The sequence below is a fragment of the Galleria mellonella genome, unplaced genomic scaffold (genome assembly GCF_026898425.1).
Source record: "Galleria mellonella isolate WM207_F2 unplaced genomic scaffold, CSIRO_AGI_GalMel_v1 utg19, whole genome shotgun sequence".
NCBI classification, from domain to species: domain Eukaryota; kingdom Metazoa; phylum Arthropoda; class Insecta; order Lepidoptera; family Pyralidae; genus Galleria; species Galleria mellonella.
The window spans coordinates 1,761,987-1,789,803 of NW_026442028.1; the positions used below are offsets into that span (position 1 = coordinate 1,761,987).

The window sequence follows — 27,817 nt, forward strand, 5'->3', positions numbered from 1 at the left end:
TTTAAATAACTTAAAACCAGGTATTATGACATTGCAAGCTCGCCCCGCAAGCTATGCCTCGCAAAGCAGTCCACTGATGTAATTTCGGGTTTTCCTTGCGACACAAATCTTGTTATGTTGAGCATTCGCATCGAGTTGAGAGCGTGGAATACCTCAACCGTAGATTTGTAAGTAGTTAGTTTTTGCTTTTAGTTTTCAGTAAGTATGTGTATTATAAGAGGGTTGTTACTCCTTAGTGTTTAACACAGAGTCACGAGGTTTAAATTTCATATCATTAATTCAGATTTCATTGATCTGAAATGGCAAAGAATAAGACCACAGAATGTAAATATAAAACAGTTTGCCCGTATATTCATATTAACCGATGTGTGATATTTATTTATTGTAGCAACTCGTCCCGAAATCAGTTGAACGCAAATTAAAATATATTTATTACATAAACGTTACGTAGGATAGTTTTTTTTATTGAAATCCAAGTCATTATGCATTGCGTAGTTTAGAAGAAGTAAAAGACAGTCTATATAGCGCCTGTGTTTTATACTCTTTCTTGTACCAATACGAAATATACTATATTGTGTTTAAACTACTTATAATGTGAATAATCATCATAATCATATCAGCCGTTAACTGTCCACTGCTGAGAGGTTTTGCCAGTAGTTGCCACGCTTGACAGACGAATTGGCAACCACAGTGAAGCTTCGGTAATGTTTTAAGAGGGACATTGCTCCCCATCCCTCGGCCATTAAGTTCTCTTAGTCACTTCTTACGACACCCAACGTATGTATCGTCAGAAAAGGAAAAAATTAAGGATGTCTGGTAAAAGTCTATCTTTTTAAAACGAGATAACTATTAAAAAAATATGGCCGTATATATTTTAAATGCCGTTTTGTCTCTATTTTTCGATAATATATACGTAATGTCAAGACCGTGAACAAAAAATATAGAGATCGAGTACTGTATTCTATTTTACAGTACAGAAAAATCCCTGCAATGAATCAAAAATATAATTAAAAAGTACATGACATCTATTATAAGAATGTAAATAAGGCTCCTTTTAAAAGAAAAATCCCTTTATTCGCCCGCGTATCTGAGAAAAATATGTAGGAACTAGCTAATAAAAATAGGACAGCTATTTTCTTTAGACATATTGCCATACTATTCATAGCGTAGCCGAGCGCAAGTGTCCCGACTCGACCTCACATTCTATGCTATCGATGTGAGGATCTTGAAAGATACTGGGACTGACTCTAGAATATTATTCTCTAAAATATCTCAATCATTCATGATTTAAAATATAGGCGACACAGTATCCTCTGTTATGTGCATAGTGCTGTTCATGTCTGTAGACCTCGGTAACCACTTTCCACAAAGTGCCCACTTTGTGAATCCATCCTGCATAAGTAATATAGCAAATAAGCTGATGGGCATCAGGATTCTGAGTTACATAAGAAAAAGTATAGAAAAAAAATTTAATCATACTCTTTTATGAGATAATACAGGTTACAGAGTAGCATTTACAGACTAACATGTTAGTTGCCAACCCGCCTGCCAAGCGTGGCAACTACTTGCAAAACTCCCCTTACGTTCAGCAATGGACAGTTAACGGCTGAGATAATAATAATAAATATTAGAATTAATTTGACTTAAACCGCCTCTGAAATATCTCAAATTCTATATCACACTATTAGATGTCACTCAGTATTAAACAACCGACCATTTTTAACCGACTAATATCTGAAACATTATATATCTTATTTAGAAGTATCAAGCATTTCACCAAACAAAAGTATTTTATTCCACAAGGAAGTGATGTCTGTCATGAATTCACACACACATCAAGTATATGTGAATTTAATAAGACAATACTACAGATAATATAATAATTTAATACACTAAGAACGATACTGATATTTCATAGATTCTTCAGATTTAAAATATCATAATTTAGAATGTATTAGAATAGCCCTACCGTTGCCCGTATGCAGAAGGTTCAAGTTACTCAATGACTATGGAGAGGGCTATACTCGAAGTTTCTTTGCGTGACAGAATCCGAAATGAGGATATCCGCAAAAAAAAACCAAAGTCACCGACATAGTCTTAAGAATAAGCAAGCTGAAGCAGCAATGGGCTGGTCACATAGCTCGAAGAACCGATAACCGATGGGGAAGACAGTTTTGTAATGGCGACCCCGTGCGGGCAAACACAGTGTAGGATGACCCCCAAATATATTAAAAATCTGTTATCCAATATTATTTATAGGGTAACAGATTTTGTCATTTTTGTTATTGGGTCAGTATATAAATACTGTAACTAAAATATAAATAGACATTGCTATATATTACCCACTCCTATTCAGAACCTTCTACTTTTGGGATTCGCTTAAAAATCTGAAAAATTCGGCGGAATTTCACAAAACAATTTTCATTAGACAAAACAACACATTACACATCATAACATAAAGGGTTAAGCTTTACTTTTATTGTGAGCCGTAGCGCCGTTCCCTCCATTTGGCATCGAATTAAACCGTAATAGGTATACATTCCGGGCACGTTGTCGGCCCATGAGAAGATTCCTGTGACGTTGGATAGCTTCACAATCTCCTTGTCACCATTATACAAGCCTTTGAATACAAACGTTGTTCGATTACTCTTAAATATTTGTACTAGAAGTTTTTTTAGGATCAACGCGAACTTACGAGTGGCATAAAAAGATTTTACCCTTAAAAAAGTCAGTTGCTGCAAAAATATCAACATGCTTGTAAAATTTAACATTCTAGCGGAAAAATCTGGCAATGTGTGAGATTTTTTTTGTATAAATCTGAATACACTATTGTTATTTATGTTATAAATCTGTTTCACAGATTGAGAACTTATGACCGGCAGGATTCACGCTTGACTAAATATGTAAGAAGCTTTACAATTTATTCAATTAAGGAATTAACTGGCACGCACTATTTGGATGCATATAAAAGTATTCCTGCAACGTTATAATCACAAGTGAGAAGCGACAGTTATTTGTCGGACTACTCACTTCGTCACAGTTCACTTATAAAATTGTATTTTAATATCCATTTTCATAAAGTAATCAATGATAGAAATAGATTTTGAAATCAAATTCTTGTAGTCTTTCAATTCGAACGCCATTTTGTAGGCTTATCGCACAAAATGGCGAATAATTCGGATGAGGAAATCCGGCCCATGGCTTATCCTTTGAAAATGTTGGTGTCTTTTTACGTACCGATTTTATATAATGACGAAATACACTGTTGCGTCTCCTACTGAGAATATTTTATTTATTGCAGGATATCAAAAGAAGTAGTAGAACATATGCTCGGCTGGAATATTCCAGAAGAACATCAGGATCTAGTGCATGAACATTGGCGCAGTTTCCCAGCAGTCAGCAAGTACTGGCATTACTGTCTTGCACTTATTTACATGATGCTGATGATAACTTCGCTAACTGGCAACGGTATCGTCATTTGGATCTTTGGCACGTGAGTAACTACCCTAGGTTTTCCCCCATGCGCGAACATGTTTAACTATCCAAAAACATTATTATATAATTACTCGTATGTTGCATATACTTTTATTTGGAAAATTAAAGTACCTAATACCAGTAACAAAGTTAGTGTAGTTATGATTTCAGAGTTCGTAAAAAGTCAAAGATGTTTCATTTTGTGTCTAAAATTTTACGTAAAATACATTGTGTGTACAAGTATAACTTTTTCACAAATTTTTGCTCTATGTTATGCTCTACGTTATAGACAATTTCCCCTATAAAATAAACTGTGTTATATAAAATACTGATCGAAAATTCAAGGAAAAAAAAACTAAATAGAAAAAGAAAAGGAAAAAGAATCCTCTTTATATTTAAAAGAAAAAACGTTTACGCAACATTTTGTTAATAACGTTGCCATTATAGGTAAGTATAAAGGAAACGACGCCCAAATCCTTCAAGAAAAATCTAAAGAAACCACTTCCGAGGGCCGCGCTCGGTCCAGGGTTAATAATGTGGAACAATTTGACGATAGGATCGAGTGCTGTTGACTGCCGTCACTCGCGGTGATTTAATTAAGTTTCTAAGCGAACTCAGACGCGACGGCTTGAGTGCCGGCCGACGAACAAGGAAACGCTGAGTACCAAACTTGGTTACATCAAATTATTTTAAACCTTTAAAATTAGAGTCCAATTTTCAAAAGGAATAGAATAGTAACACTGTGTGCGCTATCGATACGCGCTGTTTGGGCATCAGTTAGGGATGATAGGCGTTAACGAAATCAGATCTGTTGACGAATTCACAGGAAATAACCACAACAGTTTGTAAGAGAGTCCACGTTGAGGTTGACCTGATTTATTTCTCGCAAGGTGCATTGCTAACAGTTGCCTTTGTCATTGATACTGAGTTAGATGTTTATAGATAGAGATTTAATTTAATTGTTTTACTTATAGCACGCAAATAATAATAGATATAACGCAAAAAAAGAAATAAAAGAATACATATACAAATAAACAAAAAACAAAAGGAAAATAGGCAAAAGTAGTTACATTATTTTTCATTTCGTAAGTGTGCCACAGTAACACAAAATGGTCACAACTCCGTTTATTGCTTTGCCCTCAAAAGAGCAAAACACTGATATTCTGTTGATGCCAAAAAATAAATGCCTTATTATATAACTATTGTGTACGTATATATTTTTAATTCAAATTAGTGATCGTCTGACTTTGCAAAGACCTTAGAAAAAGTTTTTATATTATTTAAATCAAATCTTAAAATGTCAGTCACAAAAAAGTGTTACGATTAATGAATAGATTATTTTGCTAGTGGTAAAGGATGAAGAATATAATGTTTTACTATTTCTTTTTATTCTAGTTCTAACCGAAAAAAGCAAATTTTACTAGTAGCCAGACTTTTATTAGTTAGTCTTACTTCTAGTCAGTAGTACAAGAGGAAGTCTCAAAAATAAATCCCTTTAATAAGCCGCTTGGCTAACATAATAATTATAGGCTAATATAATCCTCTTATAGGGGATAAACTGGGATTTAGCGATGTACTATTAAGTTATTATAATAACGATAATTGAATAAGCATAAAAGAAACAATACATTAAATAGAAATGTAAGGAATATCTTACATAAATAACTGCCACAGCATATTATGCCTTACAACATTTTAATTCTGCGTCCATCACTCCTTAATAAATAAAGTTGTAGACTACATGTATCTGTCTGAAAACCCTCTTGTAAGCCTACATCGAGGACTCAGAGTCGATTGCTTAGTCGACTTAGTGCCTGAAACGCAAGTATGTAAACGAATCTTCTCTTTATTATTTTTGAAACTCACGTCCATATATATTTTTTTTATATATATATATATATATATATATATATATATATATATATATATATATATATATATATATATATATATATATATATATATATATATATATATATATATATATATATACGAATATACGGGAAATGCGACGCTGTGACGCAAAGCGCTGTACGCCTCCTGAAGAAGACTTACGGATGAAGTCTAAACATATCATCATCATCATATATCATAAATCATGAAAAATAGGAGAATTTTATATGTTATTTATTTATTTTACACTTTATTGCACCAAGTAAAAAAAAATTGTAAATACTTATTAACTTGTAAAGATCAAAGTAAATGACATTGTAACTAAAAAAATAATAAAGGTCTCATTATATCCAAATGATGAGAAAAACAATCAATAATTGACATTGAATGTGAATTTACATCAGCTGAGCTCCTTAAATTTAGCTAATTTAATTTGTTTGCAAAAAGAAAATAATGAACTCTGTATTTTCTCACATCTAAGGCACAGATCTTAAACGAGTGTCAGCGCCAAGTTCTAAACCGCCTCGATGGGCCGCCCTCCGCCCCTCACACTTCACGAGTTCGAAAAACGTTTCTGATGTTCGCGATTCCTTTTATAAGCGAATTGTATTTATGTCTACTGTTTCTCCTAAAATCTGTGTCATTGAGACTCCGATATCAAGTTGTGAAGTATTTTGACTCGTTTCAAAACTCAATTTGTAGAGGACGTAATTATTGCTCTCGCTGATTCTTGAGAGAAATAGTATTGTGCTTATATTTCTTTCATTTAATAGTTTTCTTCAACCGACTTTAAAAAGAAGAAGGTTTGCATTTTTTTTCTTTTTTATGTTTGTTATATTTATAGTTCCATCAATTGTAAACCGATTTGGACAATTCTTTTCTATAAAAAAAAAAATACAGATTGATCCTATAGAAATTTTATCAAAATAACTGCTTTTGCCATTTTTGAAGTTGGTTTTGTTTCGTGGAATACAATCTTAATTTTTTTACATAATACCAGTAAAGTACAAATAATCCTATTTATAGTTCAAGCTCAAGTCTATAAGTTCATGTTACTAAACTTAAGGCATCCTGGAGAAATCTTTTCATTACATCCATTTTGAGAATTCTTTTTGGATGAGAAACTTTTGAAACAAAAAAGTGTACAAATAAGGATTATAAAAGATCTGAGGAAAAGAGTAATTTATAAAAGGACATAGTTTTTATCCTAATTCACTTAGACAAAGTTATAAAAAAGAGCTAGTGTTTATAAAAAATATAAATTTCTTATTGAATGAATAATATATATTGATGTATAGATATTACCACACTGTCAATTTTATTTTTATTTTTGATTTAATTACAAGCTATATAGTCATATCGTTATGTTGAATAGTCTTCTTTAAAAAAACGAGTTCTCAAAAGCGAAATTATTTTTTCAATACCGATTTTTTCAACTTCAGAGATTAGCGCGTTCTAATAAACAAAGTATTCGACTTTAATATAAATAATATATGAAAAATAATAATCCAAAAATAAGTTTCATGAACGTACAAGCATTATATTCTTTAAAATTATGGATGTTCCAAAATAGTTACACATTACACTCTTGTAAATGAAAGCATTTATAAACTATTCTTAGTTGTTATGTCAGCCATTACCTGTCCACTGCTGGACATAGGCCTCGACCATAAGGGTTTTTCCAATATTTACCACGCTTGGCAGGCAGGTTGGCAAATACAGTTAGGCTTTGAAGATGTTCTAAGAGGGACGCTGCTGCTCATCCCTCGACTATTTAGTTCCCTTGGTCGCTTCTTACGACACCCATAGGTGTCTACTACTATATAAGATATAGTTACTTATCAACCGTTATGTAAATACTTAAAATACTTTATTAAAAAAATAGGTCTAATTTAGCCAAATATTCAATAATAGATTTATAGAAGTACCATTATAAATTTAAAAAGATCAGATTCCATCGAAGTTTCAAGTCACAGTCGTAATAAAACTTACATGGAGTTGGCAACTTGTGACTTCATTCTCGCTCGGATTGTGTTAGTTTAAATCCACAAACTGGCCACAAGTAGTTTCACTAACTTAGAATAAATTTACATTTTATCTTTTACTATAGACAGAGAAGGGTTTTATAGTAACTGTAAATACTATAAAGGATTCCTCATAGATTCTTTTAAATTTATTTAGGCCTGTCTGCGTTTCTATCTCAAGGATCATATGTCTTTATGAGGATATGGTTTACAATTTTCGAGCAAAAATAAGAATGCTCAATCATGATAACATTTCATTTTTATGGTACCGTTTGTAAATAACCAAAAGTATTTTTTTTTAATCTTGTAAACAGTTTTAATACCACTTATCAACACTGTGTCAATATAAAAAAAATATTGTCACTTGATTGATTGACAAATACTGCCACCAGACAACGATCTTCTCATGGATAATAGTAGATGTATCACAAGATGAATTTTTGATAAAGTTGCCATTTTCTATCAAATTGCTTGCTATTTTGTTTATAATATAAAAGAATATTACAAATTGCATACAGAACCATGCCAATCAATATTGAAATATTATTAAAATATGAAAATCATATTCCAATAATTATTGTTGATTGAAAATTTTCGAAGTTGGCAAGATTTCAAACCGCACCTTCTACGCCATGACGGGGCCAAAGAATATATATATAACTTGGCCGGGACTAGTGATCTTAGAGTTGAGCTACTGCTTCATTGCAATATTGAATCGTGTTACAATTTTTTTTTTTTATTCTTACGTCATTTAGCGCATCACTCGGTGAAATTGTTATTTTTACATTACATTATAAGATTCATGTATTCATATATGAAGTTACCATTTTCTATCAGATAGGTAGCTCTTTCCTATCCTCTCTGTAAGCTAAAATAAAAAAAAAACCACGACCTTTGTACAAAACTATCTGCTAATACTTGCTCGTGTCGAATTTTTACATACTTAGAATGGCAAACAAGCTGACGGCCCACCTGATGGAAAGTGGTAACCGTCGCCTATACACATGAACAGTACCGTGGACATAACAGAGAATACTGTTTCGGCCATGATACCCCCCATGCGTTGCCATTCCTGAGAACTAAGGTATTATTCCTCTGTACCCAGTAAATTCACGCCATATCCCACGCTTCAAACCATGCAAACCCACAGCCATGCAAACACAACTGCTTCACGGTAGAAACACGAATGGGACAGAGGTACCCAAGCAATCAACTTTTGTACAAAGTCTCCCTCTGGTATATGCCTTTCATTTCCGCCTATGACTATTTTCTTTGTCATTCTTTGTGGTTAATACAAAAAAAAGAACTACGGACTTTATATAGAACCATTGGCTAATTAATATTCACTCGTGTCGACTTTTTAAGTAACATAAAATTTAAACATTTCACAACACTCTTCATGAAGTTATTATCTATAAAAATAAATAACTGTTTTCGCTAGTAACTAGCTTCCCTAGCTCTGTAGCTGTCTTAGCTAAAAAGCATGATAGCATGCTCTGTAGATAATTGGTATAAAAGAAAACTATAAACTTTGTACAGAACCATCCGCTAATATCCGCTCGTGTCGACATTTTTCGTGTCATAAAATATTAACTTTTCACACCACTTCATGTCACTTTATGTCACTTTATGTCTTCTCTTGAAGTTATTTTCTATAAAAATTAATAGCTATTTTCGCTAGTACGAGTAACTAGTTTCGACAGCTCTGTAGCTGTTTTAGCTACAAAGCATGATACACATGTTCTGTAGGTAATAGGTATAAAAGAAAACTACGAACTTTGTACAGAACCATTCGCTAATATTCGTTCGTGTCGACATTTTACGTGTCATAAAATTTTAACTTTTTACGTCACTCTACACATCTGCCGATGAAGTTGGAACGCACGTCGTTTCCGCGTGATATGACGTCGAGTGCGGAACATCCGCGGTTAATGTCGATTTTGTCGAAATGGCATTTACATATAGCTCGTATTCGTATGCGACCCTTTTTAGTCTACAACCAAAAGAGAGGGTCCATATATTGCAAGTGGATATGAAAATGTAAGAGATATTTATATTTAATTAGCTGTGACTGTGACTTCATCTGCATGGTATTATTACAGTCTAAACAACTCATTTCTACCAATCGTCTAACATATAGAGCGATAAGTCCCAAATTGACCAATTACCAAATGTACCACTGTATCGTATCGTATTATTAAGATTAATATATTAGATCCTTATATATGAAATTGGCATTTTATACGGGAGGAATATAAAATGTTTTTTTTTTTTTGTTAAATATATTTAATTAATCAAAGTATGCACCGTTGTTATCTATGCACTTTTGCCATCTCATAGGTAGTTCATTGATCCCTTTAATAAAAAAAAACATGAGGGCGAGAATCAATAAACTCTTTAAAGGCAGTTTGGACTGTGCCGCATCAGAGTTGAATTTTTTCCTTGTGAGAAATTGTCCAAATTTTGGGAAAAATGGTAATCTGTTGGAGCAAGGTCCGGGGAGTATGGTAGATCTCGCAGACATTCCAATTGTAGCTCATCTAACTTAGTGGTTGTTTGTTGTGTTGTATGTGGTCTTGCGTTATCTTGAAGCAGCAGTGGCCTAGAGCGATTGACCAATCTCGGTTGTTAAGCAGCTAGCTCTTCCTTCATGGTTTGCAGTTGCTAACAATAGATGTCTGCCGTAATCGTTTGACCAGATTTTAGAAAGCTGTAGTAAACGACACCGGCGCTAGTCCACCAAACAACTCAACACTTCAACAAGCGAATTCAACTCGCACCTGACCAGTTTCTTAATAACTTTTAACTTAAATCCAAACGCGCAAATGACATTTACTTGAATAACCATGAATAAAGTCAAATCACATAATTTCTTCATGTCATCATATTTAATTGCACATTTATTTGCCAAAAATAAATTAAAAAAGGCATTTACACTTTCAAAATTGCCCTCGCGAAGTTATTACCGAACTAAGAAATACCATTAGCCAGTTTACACTCACCGTTATAAATTTGACTGGGTCACTGCGACCCGCATACCAACTAGGGGTTAAACATCCAGCTGGGTAGTTTTGACACGGTAAAGATTCAAATTGCTGAGTTGATAAATCGATTCTACTCTTTTGTATGGAAATATAGCTAAATTTACTTTAATTTTGAACCGAATTAAAAAAGTTGTTTATATTCTATTCTATATAAATGTTTATCAATTGCTAAATGTGTAAAGCACATCGCTTCAGAACAGCTACTCTTATTTTGCTAATTCTTTTTGTGTTTCTAATTATTAGAATGAGATTTACATGAGAGAAAATGTTTGAAAAAGAAAACTGAGTAAGTGAGAGAGAAGATTTGGACTTATTTTCTTCATTAATATGCCCATGTGAAGCTGGGAGAAGCAGCTTGTTTTATTTAAAAGCCGTCTCTTTAGGCACCACTGTTCCGCTCAATTATCTACATAGCCAAGTAATTGTGCTTGCATGGTTGTGTTTAGGTTTGAATGGTGGGATTTGTCAGTGAAATTATAGGATCCAGAGAAATAACACCATACTCATCAGAAATGTAACACATAAGAAATACCATGAACACCATAGTATATGCTACGATTTATGTCTATCGATGACTGTGACTACCGAAACAGTCAGCTCGTTTGCTATTCCAAGTTGTATAATCCATTTTGAAATCGACGCCTAAACCCTAGTTTACAAAAAATAAAAATAATTTCGATCTGATAGTGATATTATACCATTACTAATGTAATGCACCCCCGCCCCCATTTCACTATGCTCTAAACGTGTATACAACTCAACTGATCGTCGTCTTAATAAATGACCGACGACGACCTTTACGGCGAGTAAGGTCGGCACAGCTTTTATTCAAATAAGAATCTACATTCAAATTACAGTTTTTTGTTCTGCGAAATAACAACAATTTAAGAAGAATAAAACCTAAAAGATTGTGACCTGAAAACTCTGAATAAGACTATATCATTAATTAATCGCTATGTTATTTATTTATTTATTTTATTTATAATTTTATTATATACATATAATAAAATTTGTTAAAAGAATCAAAATTACTGTTGGCTATTTTGAAACTAACGAAATCTAAAGAATGTGAACTCTCGAAATAGCTAATTGCAAATGAACTATACTTAAGCCCTGTTGAGTAGAGAATGATTCAGACTTAGTTTCTACTGAAGACCTGCCCACCCGCCCGTAGCGCTTTGCAATACTCTGCATACATTGCTCATAGTTTGTGTAACTTTAACCGGTAAATCTCTACTATACTAATATGTACGAAGAGTGAAAAGTTTGTTCATATCCTGTACTAATAAACAAAGATTGAACATACATTTACTGTATTTCTTGTTATCCTGTAGATATTTTATGCCAATGAAATAGAAAATAAACATACAATCCCCCTGGTTGGGGGGAAAGGGATTGTTAGTAATGGAGTTTGACAGCCCCATTGCTAGCAATATGCCTTATTAGATCGACCTCCACGTGGTTCCCCCTGGAAATCATCGTGAACAATTCTTGTTGAATTCGTCACGATGGGCCAACTGACCTACTTCATCCTCACCTATCATCCTTCACGGGTGCCCCGCCGGTGTATACTGATAGCGCGGGTGGGGTTACCATTATTATCATCCATTAAAAAAAACCCTGGTTATATAATATATAAACACAGATATAGTACAAGTCGTAATTTTTATATATATACGTATACCAATTTCATTTAAATCCGTTCTGTAGTTTTTGAGTGGAAGAGTAGCAAAAATCCATCTATCCATCCATCCATCCTTACATTTACGCATTTACAAGTACATATTGAATATACCACTAACTAAGCTTTACTGTTGTATACGATATTTTCGTAATTACATATATAATTCTGAATCATTTTGATGTTTTTTTTTATTAATTAAAATTGTTTATTGCTACGTTGATGCCCTACTAATTTGGATAAGAATAATACTTGTATCTAACATGAGTTTTTAAGCTACTACAAGAAGAAGAGATTATCAATTCTTCAATACCAATTTGCAGTCAATAGATTGTTATGATTGAAATTACTGTTTTTATAGCAGAGAAAAATCTTACATTATTTCAAATTTAAATTCGGATAGAATACTATTAACTTGCTATTTATCATATATTAACTTTTGTTTATTCCAGCTCCAAGTCTCTTCGCAGTGCCAGTAACATGTTCGTCATCAATCTAGCTGTGTTCGATCTGATGATGATGCTCGAGATGCCGCTGCTGATTGTAAACTCGTTCTACCAAAGGTTGGTCGGTTACCAACTCGGTTGTGACATATATGCGGTACTTGGAGCACTTTCGGGTATAGGAGGCGCCATTACCAATGCTGTCATCGCTTTCGATAGATATAAGTAAGTTAATGATATTTATTTAGATATTTGATGCACCTGGACAATATAAAATATGGATCTAACATTACATTATCATCATATTAGCTTTTAACTGTCCACTGCTGAACATAAGTCTCCCCTTGGGTGGTTCTGCCAGTATGATAATGTTAGAATGGTAACCGCAGTTAGGTTTTAAAGATGCTTTAAGAAGGACGCTGCTGCCCATCCCTCGCCCTTCCTTAGTTGCTTCTTACGACACCCATAGACCACCCTTCCTTTACTGTTGGTGTCGTAAGAGGCGACTAAAGGAAGTTAATGGTCGAAAGATGGATAACAGCGTTTCTTTTAAGACATCGTCCAAAGCTTAACTGCGGTTGCCAACCCGCCTGCTAAGCGTGGCAACTACTGGCAAGCCCCCCATCCCCTAATAGGGGAAAGCCTATATTCAATAGTGGACAGATAATGCCTGATAAGAAGATGAAGCATTATTAAGTAGCCAGTGTTAACATTTATAAATTATTATTAAATTTTATTAAATATATATTTATAAATAATATACTCGTAATAGCTTGAATGTCACAATCACAGGACCATTTCATGCCCACTTGATGGGAGGATAAACAGGATACAAGCGGGTCTCCTTATCGCCTTCACGTGGTTCTGGGCACTGCCGTTCACAATACTTCCGGCCTTAAAAATCTGGGGACGATTTGTACCAGGTAATAATGAAATACACACTAGTTTCTACTTACGATTTTGTTCGCGTGACTAGAATATTTACGAGCATTCATTGGCTGAGATAAAAAGTAGCCTATGTATTATTTATCCCAGATTTTTCATAACTATTAAGGCTAAGTGGCGTCTAGGTTGTATATCTTACTTTCTGAAAAGCTTCTTACAATACACAGAGTGCAATCAAAGTTATTAGCATCCTAGCATCCTTTTATGGGAGTGAAACCGAATATTTTTCCCAAAAGAACACGATCAATCGACAAAAAACTTTGATACTTTTGAACGCACTATGTTAATAGGTATCTATTAACATAGCGCGTTTAAAAGTATCAAAATACGTGTTGCAAAGCAGAATTTGCTTCTAAAAATACGATTATTACCTATAACATAAGAGTCAAATGTAATTTTGTACGTGCTGCTATGTTAATGTGTCTACAGTTAATTACAATTGTAAATGGCAAAACACGAGTATTATCCAGCCGTTGAATGATCCAAATGTAAAATGAAACCAAACATCACTAACTGTTGCGAAGTTAATACAGTCTGAATGACTGATTATCTCCGCCAATTGAGTGACAAATTGTTAGCATCCGCTGAAAGTCGATTACCTCCATTGTCTTCACGAATAAAATTAACGTAATTTGATGAGTAATCGACTATTATCAATTTTATTAGATATTCAATACTTTTTCAATAAGCTCTTATTACAATTGTTATAAAGTTCGATTTGAAATGCTAGTATTATTTACATCTATAATATAGGTGTGCGTAATGACTAAATTAATTCGATAATACAAAGTTTTGAGCATTTAAATGCCTACAAAAAAACCAAGCAGCAAAAAACTAAAAAGGCGCCACTGAAAACAGAATATATTTAATCAAGTTATGTACTCATTTCTTATCAAACAGTTACATTTATTATAAAATGTACCGATAAATGGTCATAAATTTATAAAAGTATTACAAAAGTTATATTTCACAATATTTATATATAAATTTGTTACTGGAGGTATTACTAGTTGCATTAATTTAAAAAATAAATATTTTATTGAAGTCAGTTTTTTTTTTTTGTAAAACACAATTTTTATTGCTTACTTTACCATTTTCAGATTGTTATGAAATAATTCTAATAGATAGATATTTAATACAGAAAAGTATATGTATTCTAATTAGCTATTTTATCTTTAAACAATAACATGAAATTTACACGAAATTAAAATTTTATGAAATTACAAAACTTTTATTTTATTTAATTTTAATTAAGTTTTTATTATAACTTTTATGATAATATGAATTTATAGGTTTGTTATATATCAATGAATTTAGAATTACTAAATGTGACAATTTACAGAGGGATTTCTGACAACATGCTCGTTCGACTACTTTTCCGACGACCAAGATACTAAGGTATTCGTGGCGTGCATCTTCGTTTGGAGTTACTGTATTCCGATGACGCTCATCTGCTACTTTTATTCGCAGTTATTTGGCGCTGTAAGTATCACTAGGAATAAAATAAAGAAAATAATAAAATTCAAATTAGTTTGTTACCATCTAATAGGGATCTTAAAGAGAGCAAAATATTTTGGGGAGAAAAATGTAAACCAGACAGTAAAATATACAGATCCTCGTCTGCATAGACCATTTATGACCAATTACAACAATGACATTAAATTCATTTCGAACTAGCATATCTCAGACAAAAACATTTTTTAAATTGACGTTTTTAATCCCTGCCTCTAGAACCTGATAATCTCAAAAGAATCTATCTTCACTTCGTGATCATCACGAGAATTGTCTACTGTTATATTTAATCATATAAAATTTGTATCAGACTTTTATTCAGCCCAAAAAGGCCTAGGGACCTATAATTAAAGTTAGTTTATTTCTTCCTAGCTTATACACCAATGCTCTTCAATCAAAGTGAATAACAATAATAATAATTATTATTATAATTAGCCTTCCAAAGTCCAACCCCGCGTCCGAGCTCACCATCTAGCTCACGTGGAAGGCGGTCACGCGTATAAATTAAACCTACGCGGCTAAAGGGGCAATGGCAAAAATAAAGATGGCGAATAATAATAACGGAGAGAGTATAGGGTCGCTGCCCGGGGGTCGCCGGGGCGCGTCTACAACTGGCGGTAGGCGCGGCAGAATGCGAGCCAGCCGACCGGCCCCACCACCTGGCCGGTCCGACCCCTCGCCATCGACATCAGCTGGCTTGGCGCCGGCAGGGCCGTCACAGGCCCAGCAATCGGTGCCCGCCACTGGTGGTACACGTCGCATGAGGTGGACAAGAGCCATGAATGAGGACCTCATGCGTGCGTTCTTCAGGGCTACAGGGACAGAAACAGGCAGAACAGGATACCGGGCAGTAATGCACCGCGAGTTTCTGCGTCTTTTACCGGATCTAACCGTCTCGGAACAGAACCTAGCCGACAGAGTTCGGTACATACAGCGCTCTGGTATGTTTAGCGCGACCGAACTCGAACGATTGCGACGTGAAGTTGTTCCAGAAGCAAACTCCGCGACCGTAGAGCAACCCATCTCAGACGTGCTACCTAGCGTAGAGGTGGTTGCCGAAACGCTTTCAGAAGCGGATGCGGACGGAACAACTTCCCAGGATATAGAGCATATGAGGAGCATACTAGAGGGGGCGATTCTAGAGATCCGAAGAACTCCCCTCGAAGAGAGACCGAAGCTTCCCCGGATATATCCAAATGTGGCGACGCGGGATGCCATTGAGGCCACAAATGGACTGCTGCCTCAGTACCTTGAGGGCAGCGGTGACCTGGGAGAGACGAGTTCAATCCTGTTTGGCGCTGCGTTGGCAGTATGCCGATATACCGGCGCAAAAATGCCCCGGGCTGGACGTAATATCCAAAGGGATAATATGAAACCAGCCTGGAAAAGAAGGATTGAACGACGGATCGCCCAGGCCAGAGTCCTCATTGGTAGACTGCTCTGCTTCAGGGAGGGCAACACACGCCCGAGAATTATGCGCTCCGTAAAAGAGGCCTTTGCTGGGACAGGTGTACGTCTGTTCCAGCCGGACTTCGGGCACAAACTTACGGAGCGCATAGATGAACTGAAGCAGAAGATCGCTGCATGGGGGAAGCGACTCCGACGGTACTCTGAGAGGGTTGAGAGGTATCAACAGAATCGCCTCTTTATGAGTGATCAACGGAAGTTTTATAGGAACTTGGAGCGCCCAAAACTACAGCCCACAGGACAAAGACCCGAAACAGCCAATTTCGTCGCCTTCTGGAGACAGCTGTGGTCTGAACCTGTGGAACATGAGGAGGGCGCATGGATGCACGATGTTGAGGAAGCATGTGCTCGAATAACGCCGATGAACGCCATTGCCATTACGGAGGAAGACGTGGTTGCCGCGATCCGTCGGGCTCCGAACTGGAAAAGTCCGGGGATCGACGGATTGCAGCACTACTGGTTAAAGGCGTTCTCGGCCAGCCATGCGACCTTAGCCGTGCAATTCCAGAGTGCCCTCGAAAACAGGACGCTCCCGAACTTCCTTACAACCGGGATCACTCATTTAGCTCCTAAGACGAACGATACCGCGGATCCATCTAAATATCGCCCCATCACTTGTCTTACGACAATATATAAGACGTTAACATCCGTTCTGAGCGCTAAGATCTCTCGTCATGTGTACGAGAATAAGATCCTATCTAGCGCTCAGAACGGATGCAGGGGCGGTAGCCGCGGATCGAAGGAGCTGCTCCTCATTGATGCTGTCGCTGGGCACGTGGTCAAGCGGAACCGTCGGAATTTCTCCGCCGCCTGGATAGATTATAAAAAGGCGTTCGATTCCGTGCCCCATTCATGGCTCCGGAGGATACTCGAGCTGTACAAGATCGACGGTACAGTTCGAGTGTTCTTGGAGGCATGCATGGGGCAGTGGACGACGATCCTGACTATCCAGGGCGAGCGATTGACGGATACCGCTGACCGGATAGAGATAAAGAGAGGAATATTCCAGGGCGATTGTTTGAGTCCACTTTGGTTTTGCCTGTCCCTGAATCCACTCAGTACTTTACTGGAGAATTCGGGGACTGGATTTCAGTATCGGAGAGGAGGTACACGAGCGTCTCACCTTCTGTACATGGATGACTTGAAACTGCTAGCTCCGAGCGTCGAACGCCTGACGGAGCTGCTAAATATCGTAAACGATTATAGCAGCTCTATTAGGATGGCGCTCGGAATAGACAAGTGCGCGGTCCTCCATGTGCAGAGGGGACGGGTCACTCAAACTGAAGGGATCGCCCTCTAATATTAAAACCCTCTCCGAGGCTGAAACATACCGGTATCTGGGCATGTCACAAAACATCGGTGTGAAGGAGACGGATATGAAACAGTCAGTCCGCGAGGAATTTTTTGCGCGCCTTACAAGAGTACTGAAAAGTTCTTTGTCGGGCGCCAATAAAATCCGAGCTTATAACGGCTGGGTCATACCCGTACTCCTTTACACTTTTGGCGTGCTCAGATGGTCTCAAACCGAACTCGAAGCCCTGGATCGGAAAGTCCGCACAACTATGACCCTCCATAGAATGCATCACCCGAAATCGTCAGTCATGAGGCTGTATATCCCGCGGAAAGCTGGTGGTCGAGGCTTGTTAAGCGTTAAGACCATGCACAACCGCGAGATTGACAGCCTCAGGACATATTTTCTGGAGAAAAGAGACGAGGGTTTGCATAGAGAGGTCATAGAATGTGACAAAGGATTCACCCCTCTTTCTCTGGCTAAAGAGGACTGGCGAAAACCCGAAGTTTTGGGTACCTCTCAGCGGGAGGCCGTATGGAAAGAGAAGGAGTTGCACGGAAGGTTCTTCAAAGCCCTTCACGGGCCGTACGTAAACACGAAGACCTCCGTGCACTGGCTACAGTTCGGTGATCTCTTCGGAGAGACCGAGGGTTTTGTCTGTGCAATACAGGATCAGGTGGTTAAGACGAACAATTACCGAAAGCACATTCTGAAGGATGGCACTGAGGACATCTGTCGAGCATGTCGCCATCCCGGAGAGTCACTCAGACATGTGCTTTCGGGTTGTTCAGCTCTTGCCAACACAGAGTACTTGCACAGGCACAACCAGGTAGCCAAAATACTCCATCAAGAGCTAGCTCTGAAGTACGGCCTCGCGAATGAGAGGTTGCCGTACTATAAGTACGAGCCACAGCCTGTCCTCGAAAGCGACAGCGTCAGGCTCTACTGGGACCGGTCCATCATCACGGACAGGACTGTTCTTGCGAACAAACCTGATATCGTGGTGATGGACCGGGCACTTTCGAGGGTGTTTTTGGTGGATGTCACCATACCGCATGACGAGAACCTCGTGAAAGCCGAAACCGAGAAGAAGAGAAAATATCTCGACCTGGCTCACGAGGTGACCGAAATGTGGGGGGTGACATCTACCGAAATCATCCCAATCGTTATGTCGGTGAACGGTCTTATCCCAACCAGTCTGGAACAACATCTCAGACGGTTGGGATTCCGAGGCGGCTCACTCCCGGGAAAGATGCAGAAAGCGGTGCTCTTAGATTCTGCCCGCATTGTACGCCGGTTTCTCTCCCTGGGGCCCTGAACCCCGGCCGACTGTGCTTCTGCCGGGGGTTAGTTGCCATCTCCTCTCCTTAAGAGGGGAGATGAGAATTTTGGTAAAATTTAAAAATAATAATTATTATTATTTCAGCCGTTAACTGTCCACTGCTGGACATAAGCCTTCCCCATAAGGGGAGTTTTGCCAACAGTTGTTGGATTGCTTGGCAGGCGTGTTGGCAACCGCAGTTAAGCTTTCAGAGATGTTTTAACATAAAAATGCCTTAAAACAATTAAAATACTTATTTATTATAAAAAAAATATGGATCAAAATACAGACAGTGTTTTGGGAAACATTTGTATTTCAAAATTATTAACAATTTTTCTCCATATATACGGAGAAAAATTATAAATAGAATATATATTCTATTTATAATTTTTCAAAACTTGATTAGTAATAACAGTTAGAGAACAAATAAGTATTATTACTCAAATCTAAACTGTCAAAGTGGCACAATACTAATCCAGCTCACGTAATAATGTGGCGACAAATTCCGTGTACCCGGTTGACTATTCTCACCAAAGGGTCCTGTTTCCGTTCTATTAAATTCGGATCTTACAGACCCGACCTGCGAAATGGTTAGTTCAATGTTCCACCTGTTTTTCAATTAACCTTTGCGGAAAATATTCATTTTTTTTTTATTAGTTACAAATATTAATATTACTTATACATTTCATCGATGTGTGATGGAAAAGATTTAACAATCTGAAATCGAAATAAACATATCTGTTGACCAAAATAAAAAGGAGTCTATATACACATTACCCATACCAAACTTATAAAGATCGTAAAAATGTCTATAAAATACATGTCAATAAAACCCTTAATTTATTATAGATAATTAAAAAAAGTGTGTCAATAGCTTTACATCTTTGCCGTGCTTTCTCTCTGATGTTTGCAGAAAACAAAAAAAAATATTTTGTTTAAAAAAAGAACAAACTCAAAACAATCGCTAAGTGAAAAGAAACAATAAAAACTCCGGGCTAAAAGTTCTAGAGACAAGTGAAAATCGTTTTTAAAGTTCGTCACCTCGCGAATTGTTTCGGGATAAACTCGTAATGGAGGGGGGAAGTTGGTAACTCGTCGTTGGCCGCGGATACTGCTTGTAATTATTAATTTTATACAACACTAGCTGCGTCCGTGAGTTCGTTCGCGTATACCGATTATAATAAATTCTCATCACAGTACAAGTAATCACTTCGTTATAAATTCTGTCACAATATTGTATATAATTTTTTCACTCTCCTCTTTTACACCATCTATTGTCGAATAGACTCAACAGTATACTTACCAACAAACAACTTTAAAAAAATAGTACAACCCATTTGGAAAGTAATTTTAAGTTTTCAATAGATATGTTAACTCATGTTTAGTTTAATGTACTCCGAATATTTCGTCACAACTAGCCTTGCCGTTTTTACGTGAAACGTTAACGCACAAACCAGACAAAATCATAAACAGAAAAAAGTTTTAAAAACTATCGTTTCAGGTTATTATCGTATGTATAATTATATCCATCGAAATGTAGTTCACATTTCAGTTTTGGCTTCGTTACAATTTTATTGTATGTAGATATGAACTCGTTAGTCACTTTATTGAATTAACGCGCCACACAATGAGGGTTAACTTTCTCTAAAAACGATTTTATATAACACAAAGTTGTTTTCACTTTGTATTTTTTCGCTAATATCGCTTAAATCCCGAGAAGTGATTTAAGGATCATAATTAATGGGAGCGGATAGCTCTTAAAAGAGATTTCGACGGTAAGGGTCGTTTAGGTACCAGGGTCGTAAAAAAATAAATATTTCAAATATTAAGTCACCAGCCAAATTTTTTAGCGAACGGAATTTTCTTATTTTTGCATAATTAATCATCTTGTAAATAATTGAAGAGTTAAATAACTATAGCTGGCAACGTAAATACTACCGATACCTAAAATTTCAATCGTCTATAAATTTCAATCGACTTCAATCAGTTGAACTGTATTTTTGTGTGTATACGCGCTATGATTATAATGATTCACAGATACTATAGATTGCAAAAAGTTACAACCGATAAGGTCTAGTTTAAGTAGTAGTTAAGTAGTTTAAGTAAGCAACATCAATACAACTCCAATATTTATATGTCCACTTTCTTTGGAGATTGATGACGGAAAAAAGGTCATCAACCATTTCAGTATCGCCTATACCGGTTGGATATCTATATTCATTTCGGTAGCGTTCTTTATTATATATTGTGTTCGATGTTACATATTGAATAACCGATATTTATATCCATTATTAAGCCAACCTATAGATATTGTAATTAAAATATATAGATATTGCTATACTCGTATATTACCCACCCCTAACAAAGTCTGCTTCTGTGCTAAGTCAGTCACATTTGGAGTACGTTCCATTCCTTAATATATAACCAACAATACAACAACTCATAAAATGTATAGTTCTGTTTCCCAAATTTTCACTAATAATTTAAAATTCAATACATTATATTTGAATATAATAATAAAATCCTTATTTTGTGTAAGTCTAAGCACTTAAATCTATACATCTATAAGTCTATATCTTTAAAAGTAAAATGAAAAGCTTGGTGAAACCGAACGCAATTCACGGCTATTTGTTGCGAATTCACAAATTCCTAATCCCAAACGAAATGGCTACGGAATGTTATAAGGGGAGACTGAACTAGGTATCGGTTTCTCTTGCCCGAACACCGATGCGCGCCGACCGACTTCTTTTGTGTCGTTTACAGTCACGTAGTAAATCCGTTTTAATATTTTGTCTATGGAAAATCTAATCTGATATTAGTAGTAGAGTAGACTAACACATTGGAATTGTGATGTTTCTCACTCTCGAATAAATTTAAACAATAATAATCCAATATGTGTTTCTGTCTAATTTCGGTGAACTTTTTTATTGTAGACTGTCAGAAAAGTTGATGCCCATAAAATAAATAGTAAATAGTTTTAGAAAAAAAGAAGCTTCACTTTACTAGAACTAAAATTTGAATATTCCTCTGGAATTTAAAATTTCAAAGCATTGAAATTAGATATGAATAAAACAGTCCTTTGGAGAAAACGACTATTGTATTTCAATCTCTAATTGTTGTGTTTCAAAAGTGTAAGGTACATAAGACTGCGTTCCACAATAAGAAAATCGACTTCAATTAAAGCAATATTAGGTATGTTGATTTAAAAACTAAACTATTAGACCGATTTTGACAAAAATTTCTATGGGACTAATATGTAGGTATATCCTTTCAGACAAAAAAATAATTCCAAATCGGTTTATAACTGACGAAGTTCGGTTCGGTATTTTCTTTGTTTATTACCTCTTAACAAAATATTTTTTACCTATTAACTTTTTCGACATAAGTGTACCAATAACTGTATGTAAGGCACATCCACGATTGACCGGCGTGTCCCGGAACTGTTTGCCAACCACTCTTTCATGGGATTTATTTATTCTAATTTAGGCCTTTTTCCAACCATTATGTTCACATACTGCCATAGTATGGAAATTTTAATGTTCCACTTTGAGGCCCCACTCTACTCAAAATAAAATGTTTTTCTCTGAATACTTAATTTTAAATGCTACAAAAAATAAATTTTAACAAAACTGAAATGTCTATGAAAAAATCTATCTACGACTAACAAAATTGTTCTATTTAAAAATAAACATTTATATTATTTAAAAATATTATATATTTTTAGATTAAAAAAATGTTTTAATTAAATGTAAAAGAATTATAGCGAGATGAAGATTAAATAGAACGAATGTGCTAACCCCGAAGGTTTACATCATAAATTCACCATCAAACATTTTCTATATATCAACACGTGAATGAATAAACGAACATTTCCTATTTATTTATTCTTCTTTGCGTATTATTACTCCGTGCGTAATACGATTTTCAATTAATGTAAATAATAATTTAATAAGACTAAATGTTTATATTTTATATTGTCTGAATTTTAGCCTCAATACAAATTGTAATAAGTGGCCGATTGTGTTTCGGAACGAGCCCATCTCTTTAGGCGGCTGAGGTTTCATTTAGAAATTAATTTATTTCTAACATCAAAGCGAATTCGTTACGCAGTACTGCGCATTTATCAAAACCAGCTTTGGTACGTGGGGATTAAAAAAATAACGCTTGTAAAATATATCTTTTATAATTTTATTGTACCACTGCGAAATAACGTGTAAGTATATAATAATTACATGTGTTAGCTTGTTTATTTTACAAGTATGGGGTTGAAATTTCTAATGCCAACATTATGGTCCAGAGCTATTCTGCTTTGTCGAATATTTTCTTTGCTGGCTTTCTATATTATTTCATACAACTTAAAATAGCAAACAAGCTGACGGCCCACCTGATCGACAGTGGTAACCATCACCTAAAGACATAAGTAGTCCCACAGTAGTCATACAGTTTACTCCGTTATATGCATAACGGAGTAAACTGTATCGCTCATGATATCCATCATGCATTGCCATTTCTAAAGACTAGGTTGTTGTCTCTGTATCCTGTAATTTTATTTCCACATCCCACTCTTCAAACCAAAACACGAACTCTCCTTGCCGTAATTTTGAAAGTAACTATAAAAAGTCTTAAAAAAGTAAAACTTAACAATGTTTTTAATGGGATGTCACTATTTTGTAATCACTCATCCCTTTTTAACCCTTTTTGCAACACCAAAGAAACATCAACATAATGAAACTCTAGATGACTAACTCAGCCCTATTCATCATAATTCAAAGTCAAGACTACTTTTTGGAAATTACTAAGATTGTCTTTGACGTAAAAAGATTATAAGTTTTAATGTACTTTACTCATATTGTTTGTAAATTTATGAAACCCCCAAACATTTTATCATTACTTTAGGATGGCTCACTAAGTAAATAAGACAAAAAATAACATCTTATCCTATTTACAAAAAGTTTATAAGAAATTTTACGTAACTTTTAAATGACGTTCCGCATGGCAGTCTTGACTTTTTAATCGATTTATTGGCCGGGAAGTAATTGAAGCAAAAAAGGATACATGTTGCAGTGATTTTATTGGAAACTTTATTTTATATATATATATATATATATATATATATATATATATATATATATATATATATATATATATATATATATATATATATATATATATATATATATATGTTTATAGATGATAGTTATCACTTTTCATCAGGTGAACTGTCAACTTGTTTGTTATTTTAAGTATCTTAAAAAATATAGATAGAAACCAGTTTGAGAGTTTATCATCGAGTTCAATAATATGCAAGTAGAATCTTTTTTTTTAATGTAATAACAATCAGTTTAACTTACGTATAATTAGCTCGACAAAGTTCGACTAGTTTCGGGAACATTCGTGGCCCTTAATCAAGAGTGATTATGACGCAAACGTGAGCATTACTGCGTACCTCGTTCTGCTGAGCTATAGCCGTTTGCAGTACCGTCACAATTAAAAAGATTGCATTCGGAAATCTTTGGGCATAAACGGCTGGGCTCCCTAGTCTTCCTTTTCGCCTAGGCGACTAGACTAGAAGAAAAAAACTATAATGTGTACTTACGACACTTTTAACAATAAAACCTTTTTCTTGACGTTCAATCACCATAATCTAATTTAGGTGCGTCTCCACGAGCGAATGCTGCAAGAACAAGCTAAGAAGATGAACGTCAAATCCTTGGCTGCGAATAAGGAGGACGCTAACAGGAGCGTTGAGATCAGAATCGCTAAAGTAGCTTTTACCATCTTCTTCCTCTTCGTTTGCGCGTGGACACCTTATGCTTTTGTCGCTATGACTGGAGCATTTGGTGACAGGTACATATTTTATATTAACATATTGATATATACAAATCCAAGATGTGCAGACTTCAGTATCTCGTACTGAACATAGAGCATATTGTTTTCTAAATATTTTACTGGACTAGATGTTATCCTGCGGAAATCCATATCACTGGTTATTTGATTAAAATTATTTTGTTTAATTCCGCTACCATTAGTATGTGTGTGATTGCCAACACACGTACTAATGATAGCGGAATTAAACAAAATAATTCTAATTAAACAACCAATGTTTTCTAATCAGCTAGTGGCATTCGTGAACATTTTGAAATATTATTAAATATACTATAATATAACAACTTATATATAATTATATTCAGTAGGTGTTTTTAATGCGTAATACATATTTTTTCTTTTAAAATATTTATTTTTTATATTCTAAATACATTAAACAAAGCTACCTGTAAATAAACAGGTCATGCCAAGAAATCTTCCAATGCACCATACTACATTTTATTTTAAGAATATAATGTAATGCATTTTTATTTTAACAGGAACCTTTTGACGCCAGTCGCCACAATGATCCCAGCTGTATGTTGCAAGGTGGTGTCCTGCATAGACCCGTGGGTGTACGCTATTAACCACCCCAGATACAGGTAAAAATTTACATTCTACAATCTATATATATATATATATATATATATATATATATATATATATATATATATATATATATATATATATATATATATATATATATATATATATATATATATTTCGATTTTTCTTAGCCTATTCATTGTGGTTAGGTGACCCTAACTACCATGAATAGGCAAACTATCCTTGTTTTTTATTAGGAATCTGCATTTGTACTCAGCAATGCAATAACAATAAATTGTTATTAATCGAAAATTGTTATTCATAAACATTAATCATAATTTTATATGTATATAAACAGGGCAGAGCTTCAGAAACGGTTACCTTGGTTGGGCGTCCGCGAGCAAGACCCTGACAGTGTATCCACTACCACCAGTGTTGTTACTACACAATCACAAGCACAACCTACAACAGAAGCTTAGACAGACTGGATAAAATCAAGAATTGACAAAAAAAACTGACGGAATTTACAAACAAACTAGACAAAACTGATTTTTCTATCAATTTTATGGTATCATGGTAGAATTGATAAAAGAAAAGAGAGAACTAGCAGAAAAATAAAACAAAACTGATAGAAAAACTCCAAGAAATGGGAACAAAACACTGATTGCGTATCTATTACTGCACAGTCACAAGTACAGTCTACAACAGAAACTTAGACTAACTTAACAAAATCAAGAACTGGTAGAAAACAAAATAAATCTTATGGAAAATAACTCAGAATTGATAGAAAAACAAGACAGAACTGCTTTTTCTGTTAGTTCTTTTAATGATAGAACTAGTATACAGAGAGACCTGACAGAAAAACAAACCGAATATAACAAAAAACACGATAAAATTGGTACAAAGGAAACTGGTAAAAAAAGAAACAAAAATGGTATGAACGAAACTGGTAAAAATTCCAAAAAAGAAACATAATTAAAATCTACCTAATGAGTAGGTTGTACGTAAAAATATTTTATAGTCATTAAATTAAGTCTCTATTTTCGAACTAAATTCATAATTTGAAAGACATAACAAAACACGCGTATGAAACAGCTAACAGTTTGTTTACATTTTGTTCAAATAATTTGCTTATTGATTTTTAATTAACTATTGTTTTTATCAGGACCCTTAGGGGATGATAGGCAGAAAAACTTACTTTGATTTTCATGTTACGTCTATAATACATTTAATAAAATTTTTACAATAGATAAAGCAATGCCTTGAGCTAATACAAGCTTTGCTTGTGAAGGAGCAATTTCCGATGTAATTCACCGAGGACTTGCCACCTGTACATCCACTGTGAACTTGCTACTTATATGTATGCTGTATACGAGTACAATTCAATTTATGTGCGTTATTTTAAATTCAATTACAAAGAATCATCTAGGCGGGCTCTAATTATATATGATTTATATTTTGTCAATAACCTTATGTCTCGTCTATAAAGTCCAAAATTATAATAAGAACAGGCACTTTGTTATCGAAATAATATTCCTCAATTAACCACAATATCGTCATAGCCGTAGAATACTGACGGATCTTTATATGTAATCTTTGTCAGATCCGTCAGTATTCTACGACTATGACGATATAATCAATTGTGGTAACTGCTTAAAGAAGATATTTAATTGTTTACGTATTAATCATCAAAATACCAACCGTTATTGTATTATTATTTTATTTACGAACAATAAGTATTAATACTTACAAAATATTTCGGATGAATCAATTCTTTTGCAGATACATTCAAAATGATTTACTATGACTAATGCATGTCTAACGGATATCGATTGAACAGATTTTTTATAAGTACTTAGTAATATTATTAAGAGGAAAAATACTGATCCCGACGAAATGGCTATTTTCTTACATTCATTTGATGTATATACAATATAAGATTTGCAAATCGTATTTTCTTTTATTTCTCATCCTACTTCGAAAAATACCTACTCCAGTCCATATACTTATTGACTGGTCAAAGGAATAATCAATAATCATATTATATTTTTATTCTAAGAATACAAAATTATTAAAAGGATAAGGAATTTACAAAATCTAAGCTTCACAAGAGTTGCATTCCACTAAGTAATGTCTTTTCTTACTATTTAAAATTTTTCGTATTTTTCTGAACTTGTAAAAAAGACCAAACTTGTAAGAAAATTTTGTTGAAAAGTTAAAGGCTGGTATGATGATGATGATGAATATAGACAAACGTTTTTATCTATACTTTTATACTAATGCCCAATGACGGCACACACCAAACAAAATT

General features: G+C 34.9%; 1 protein-coding gene across 1 annotated transcript; it reads left to right on the plus strand.

Moving 5' to 3' along the window:
* Positions 1 to 3,000: 3,000 nt before the first annotated feature.
* On the plus strand, positions 3,001 to 27,457 carry LOC113521351 (opsin-3). Its single transcript, XM_026906873.3, has 8 exons — positions 3,001 to 3,217; positions 3,302 to 3,493; positions 12,569 to 12,784; positions 13,352 to 13,482; positions 14,847 to 14,986; positions 24,749 to 24,942; positions 25,461 to 25,562; positions 25,865 to 27,457. The coding sequence occupies exons 1-8, from the start codon at positions 3,165 to 3,167 to the stop codon at positions 25,983 to 25,985; spliced, it is 1,149 nt and encodes a 382-aa protein (XP_026762674.2). The 5' UTR covers positions 3,001 to 3,164; the 3' UTR covers positions 25,986 to 27,457.
* The last annotated feature ends 360 nt before the right edge of the window (positions 27,458 to 27,817 follow it).